Source organism: Antrostomus carolinensis, unplaced genomic scaffold (genome assembly GCF_000700745.2).
Source record: "Antrostomus carolinensis isolate BGI_N321 unplaced genomic scaffold, ASM70074v2 scaffold48080, whole genome shotgun sequence".
Lineage (NCBI taxonomy): Eukaryota > Metazoa > Chordata > Aves > Caprimulgiformes > Caprimulgidae > Antrostomus > Antrostomus carolinensis.
The window spans coordinates 1-6,336 of NW_010290034.1; the positions used below are offsets into that span (position 1 = coordinate 1).

A 6,336-nucleotide genomic window follows, 5' to 3' on the forward strand; every position below is an offset into this window, starting at 1 on the left:
TAGACACAGGTCTCCAACTAGACTCTGCAATCACGGCTCTGAAGCCACTCCTCTGTCACCCAGAGTGTCCAGGAGCTGGAAATATTGCAGTCATGCCAGATGTGTGCTCAGCTGGAAGATTTTGCAGAATTAGATGCAAAAATGAGCAAAGCAATCAAACAAACAGCTCCACAATTAGCAGCCTTGGTGGGAAATTCCCCTTATTCCTTTTCTTTTGAAATGGGTGACGTGTTTGGGGCCAAAAGCCTGGCTGTGATGCTGTCACTGGTGATGCTGGATGGCATCAGCTCTAGAACAGCAGAACAGGAGAGAGTTGGGGTGCTGCTGGCATTGTATGCACAGAGGGTATGTACCTTGGCCAGATGTTGCTGCTAAAACCTGATCAGGAGTTAAACTTATGACTCAACTGACATCTCAATTTGTAAATTACTTGATATTAACTCATCAGCCTTTCCTAGAAGACAGCAAATCCCATGTCAGCAAAACCATCCCTACCCATCAGCAGGCATCTCTGCACCCTGGCTTCATCTCTGGAAGGGTTTTGCAGCCACCACCACGATGAAGAAGAGCTCCCATTGCAGGACACAGAGGACATTCCCACACCAGGGAAGGATTTCCCAGCCAGAGCCCATCCCTGGAGCACCACAGCTCCCAGGAGAGCACTGGGAAAGGCCTTTGGTCCTCAAGCCCTCGGCACCTCGCGCGATGGCAATTTGCCGCTATAATAAAAAGCCACCCTGGTGTGACTCACGCTGTGGGGCTGGCAGGATTATTTTCCACGCGCCCCCACGGTCGATGCTGTGGTCAGTAATTAGGTTTAGAGTATTTTGGAAAAAAGCCTTGGGGTCAAACTCTTGTTCTCAATCATCCTGGCCTCCCTAACCCTGATCTTAATGGGATCTCTTCTTGGCTGGAGCTACCACGCTCATCTCTCCTTAGTCAACCACAAACAATTCATAGGAGACTGGAAGCCCCATTTCAGCTGGTTCCCTGGAAGGAAACCATTTAGGAAATCTAATTTGCCTGCGTGAGTCACCTCGCCGCATGGAATTGGACGCGTTGGGCTTTTGTTTAAGGCTTTTCAACAAAAGCCTTAAAAATTCAGCTCTTTGGCAAAGCAACAGAGATCTTGGGCGAGGGAAGCGATGGGATTCAATTCCCTCAAAGCCCAGGGAAAGTTCTTTACTATTTATATCCTGCATCAGCCCTTAAATATGTATCCAGCTCACTGCATCAGGGTGAGATGCATATTGTAACCTCCTCGGGGCAGCAGATTTATTTGCAGTGGTGTGCTGAGCCCATCGCCAGTGTCAGCACCAGCTATTATTTTAGGAAATAAACTCTGCTTGGTTTGCATAATGCTGCCCTGAAATAAACTCAGCTTAAGCCCCGGAGTCTGGGGAGGAGACCAGGTTGTTATAAAGCCACTTGGCTGTGGGTGTTTGTACGGAGGGGAAGCCAAGTGCTCCTCGAGTCTGCTGCTGCGTCAAGACCTGCAGCTAGATGAGATGCTTCGAGTGTAGAAATTAAACTGGCTTTACGTGATTTTAAAATCCTTTAGGAGGACTGGACCAGTTAGAACAAGTCCAGAGAAGGGCCACCAGGATGATCCAAGGGCTGGAGCAGCTCTCCTATGAGGACAGGCTGAAAGAGTTGGGGCTGTTCAGCCTGGAGAAGAGAAGGCTCCGGGGAGATCTTATAGCGGCCTTCCAACACCTGAAGGGGCTACAAGAAAGCTGGGGAAGGACTTTTCATAAGGGCAGTTAATGACAAAACAAGGGGAAATGGGTTTAAGCTGAAAGAGGGGAGGTTGGGATGAGATATTAGGAAGAAGTTCTTCACTGTGAGGGTGGTCAGACACTGGAACAGGTTGCCCAAGGAAGTTGTGGCTGCTCCTCCCTGGAAGTGTTGAAGGCCAGGCTGGATGAGGCTTTGAGCAACCTGGTCTAGTGGAAGGTGTCCCTGCTGCTGGCAGGGGGGTTGGAACTGGATGAGCTTTAAGGTCCCTTCCAATCCAAACCATTCTATGATTCTATGATTCCTGGTATTCCTAGCCTAGCAATTAAAAATAAAAAATAAAAATTAAAAAAAGAAAGGAAAAAGGGATGGGAAGTTGTTTTTTCTCCCCCCCAAAGCCCATCTCTGCAGACCCTTTCTGCCCTTACTTGGATCGGTTCAGTGAACCAGATATTTTCCTGCAAGTTGAGCCGTTGCCCCCGCACACTCCGCACTTGTCCAGCTTCTTGGAGGACCCGACGATGTGATCGCAGCCAGCCTTGATGCACTGGCCATGGACACAGATGGAGAGGGTCTCTGGTCCGCACAGCGTCCCATCGATCACCTAGAAATTGAGGGATGCAGAGGAGCAATTAAGGCAGAGGAGCAATTAAGGCAGAGGAGCAATTAAGGCAGAGGAGCAATTAGGGTATTTAATCTGAAACAGGGTAAGGAGGGGTGATTATCATCACTGAGCATCTTACTTTGGCCTCAAAGACTTTAAATTCGCTTCTCCCTCTGGCTCGGCAAAAGAGCTTGCATCGGTCTCGGGGTGACACTCCTGCGTACTTGGGAACCCATTCCAAGCGATTCCCTTCCACATCCGTCAAGTTGTAGCTGTTGTATTTCTCACATTGCTGCTCCCGAAAGCTTTTCCCTGGATGGAAAGGTGAAAAGTGACCCAAAAGTCATGAGAAGTTGGCAGGAAACGTTGTCCTCCATCATGGAGATGTGAGAGCGCGCTGAAGATAGCGGAAGCGTGCGGTGAGCGTGCAAGCAGAGGAGGGATGCCCCACATGTCACACCCAACCAGAAGGGATCACAACCCTCAGCAGAAGGTTATTGCCTCTCTAAAAAATATGAATATTGAAGAAAATCCCTGGCAATGGGTTTTGGTGAAATAGGGGCAGGAGATGAGCACACATTTGGGAATTGCATCCTTTTCCAAAGCTGGGCTTACCATCGGGCGGGCACTCTTCCGTGTGGCAGGACTGGTACTTGGCACGCTGGCCCTCACAATACCGGCCACCGTGCTGGGGTTTGGGGCTGTCACAGTGACGGTAGGAGAACTGCACTCCACCCCCACAGCTCCGGGAGCAAGAACCCCAGGGGCTCCATGGACCCCAGCCACCATCCACCACCGGCTGCAAGAGACCATGAGAAGCTGTGAGATTCATCCCTGAGTCCATCCATCCCCAGCTGCTCGCTCCCAGGGTGAGCAAAGGTCTGGAGCAATAATAAAATCTTCCCCCCCCAGCTCCTCTCCCCGCGTCATCAGCATAGCACTTAAGCACATACTTCACATGAAGTTATTAATGACTTCCCCCAGCCTGTTCATGTGCTCAAAGTTAAGCTTGGGTTGAAGTACTTTACTGACTGACTCAGGAATTGTTGTTAATTCCCCTGGCAGGGGAAAAAAAATGATGATTTAATTGCAGAACTGTGGCTGTTTGCTCTGGTTCAGACCAGCCCACGCCTCAGCGAAAGGCAGCGTTAATCTACGAGCTGGGCTGAGCAGTAATAATCATGGAATCATAGAATGGTTTGGATTGGAAGGGACTTTAAAGATCATCCAGTTCCAACCCCCCTGCCAGCAGCAGGGACCCCTTCCACTAGACCAGGTTGCTCAAAGCCTCATCCAACCTGGCCTTCAACACTTCCAGGGAGGGGGCATCCACAACTTCCTTGGGCAACCTGTTCCAGTGTCTGACCACCCTCACAGTGAAGAACTTCTTCCTAATATCTCATCTCAACCTCCCCTCTTTCAGCTTAAACCCATTTCCCCTTGTTTTGTCATTAACTGCCCTTATGAAAAGTCCTTCCCCAGCTTTCTTGTAGCCCCTTCAGGTACTGGGAGGCCACTAGAAGGTCTCCCTGGAGCCTTCTCTTCTCCAGGCTGAACAGCCCCAACTCTCTCAGCCTGTCCTCATAGGAGAGGTGCTCCAGCCCTCGCATCATCCTGGTGGCCTCCTCTGGACTTGTTCCAGCTGCTCCAGGTCTCTCTTGTGATGGGGGCTCCAGAACTGGACGCAGTATTCCAGGAGGGGCATTACAAGAGGGGCAAACACAAAGCTAGTCCAGGAGATGTCAAAAGTTTGGGGATCCCAAAGGGTCGAGCCTCACCTTGTCAATCCCCAATCCCACCTCATTACCTGGGGCTTCAGGGCATCCTGCAGCACGCAGTGGCCGTCCCAGCACAGCCCCCCAGTTTTGCAAGGGGTGCCATCAGCCCACGGCAAGCTGCCATTCTTGGTATGGCAAAGGGGCTCCCCGCTGCTGGTCCTGCACCAGAGCTGGGTGCAGATGTCCTCCTCCGTGGTGTTGGGGCAGTGCTGGAAGTCCTTGCCAAAGATCTGCTGGCATTGCTGGTCCAGGCTGTACAGGGCTCCTTGGCCGGGCAGCTCGGTGGGCAGGGAGAGGGGGTCAGCTGGGGCGTCGAGCAAGCAGTCACCTGGGCAAAGCAGATGGACCAAGGCTTGATGGCACCAAGCAGGGCACCCCAAACCTCTGCCTGTGGTTTAATTTGAAGCCCTTTCATCCCACACATCCCACCAGGCATTGCAAAGAGCCTGAGCAATTAAGGACAAAGCTGTCTTGGATAACGAGGCTCCTTACCGTGCCCTCCATCCAGGAACTCGGTGAGGTACATGGCACTGCAAGGAGACCAAGGCTGGGTCTTGTTTAAGTGGATGAAAAGAGGGGCCATCATATGGTGTTTCCCGAGGGGCCCGAAGAGCCGCTCGCAGGTCTTGGAGTCATCGTGGGGCATGCTGAGCACGTGGCCTGGGGAGCAAAGAGGATGGGTGAGCTGCAGCCTCCCAGCCCCTGCTCTGCTGCAGTGGGCAGCTGGGACCATCTCTAACTTATCAAGCAGTTCCTACTGCTTCAAAAGCTATTTGCTTCGATAAATCAGAAGTGATGAATAAAACGATGCTTGCTCTATCTCAGGGGGTACCCCCCGCTGTACATGAAGCAACCCAAATTAGTCAGAGCATCTCTAGGAGCAGGAAACCAAGGGGAGAAGTGCTTGGTCCCACGCCTTAACTCATCACATCAGGCAAATGAACTGATTTACATCAGCTCAGGGACTTCTAAGCACCTTTGCTGGTGCAAACCACGGTGCCAGAAGCTCCTCAGTGCTGCCCAAGGTTTGGTACCCGGTTGGGAGATGCTGACGCTGAGCTGTGCAGCATCTCCTCCCAATAGTGAGGCTGAAAAAGTAGAACCCCCCCTTCACCCCCAGGAAGGGACACATTACCCAGTTCGTGAGCCAGGGTGTAGGCTGCCTGCAGCCCCTCGTCCTCGATCACCGAGCAGCTTTTGTTGCGGTCACACATGGTGCCGATATCCGCTACTCCCAGCGTGTCACAGCTTTGGTGTCCGCAGAAATCCTGTTGGCGAGCAGCACCAAGGAGGGTGAGGCAGAGTGAAGGGGTCCCACATTCAGCAACCCCAACATCTCCAAGCAGAGCTGGGTAACCCACTGGTGGTCTGCACCCCAAATGTAACCACCCCCTAACCCCCCCACCAATTGCTTTGCTGCAAGCTCCATCCTTTGCAGGATGCAGGGATCCCTCCTCTCCCTCCATGGACACCTCAACCCCTTTCCTTTCCCCCCAAAAACCATCCTCAAGGGACCCTTCAGACCTGTCTCGTCAGCAGGATGGCAGTGTCATAGTGCTCTGGGTGCCGGTCACTCGGGGGGTTGAACTTTTGCTGCCAGCTACAGAAGTTGCGCAGGGTGAGCCCACCGTTGTCAGACACCTCCGGCCCCGCCGCTGCTTCATCTACCACCAGCACCTTCACCACCACCAGGTTGATGGAGTTCTTCAGGCTGGGGTGCTTGTAGATGCGAGCTGCCATGGACATCAGGGTCAGGACGTGGTTCTGTGGGGAAAGAAACGAAGCCTGGGTAAAACCTTTGCCACAGGGCTCTTGATTTTTGTTAGGAAAGGAGAAATTAAACTCATTTATGAAGCTTATCACATCCAGATCAACTCTGTGTTGACGGGCCAAGTGCTGCCTTTTCTATCCATGATGCTTTACACCACGTGCCAGCAGGAAGGACGAGCAGGATAAACCCAACCCTGCAATCCCTTCTCCAGCAGCCGTGAACCCTTTACACCCAGAAACCTTTCGGGAAAACCTCACGTGTCCCTGCGAGTGCTCTTGCATATTCCCAAATCATTAACCCTGCCCCTGCTGCCCCGGGGCAGGAACCACTTCAAGCACAACACACTCCCTTGGTACAAAACCACCATCATCAAACTCCTGGTCAGCAGGGTTTGAACCCAATGTCCTCAGTGACAAACTGAGACTAAAGCACTTTGATCATAGAAT

General features: G+C 52.1%; 1 protein-coding gene across 1 annotated transcript; it reads right to left on the reverse strand.

Annotated features, from left to right (window-relative positions):
- Positions 1-2,161: 2,161 nt before the first annotated feature.
- On the reverse strand, positions 2,162-5,883 carry ADAMTS8 (ADAM metallopeptidase with thrombospondin type 1 motif 8; the record flags this gene model as incomplete). Its single annotated transcript, XM_010172084.1, has 7 exons — positions 2,162-2,341; positions 2,481-2,653; positions 2,957-3,140; positions 4,149-4,447; positions 4,612-4,779; positions 5,255-5,387; positions 5,644-5,883. Coding segments are annotated over 7 exons (1,377 nt in total), but the record flags the coding sequence as incomplete, so codon positions are not given.
- Between the last annotated feature and the right edge of the window lie 453 nt (positions 5,884-6,336).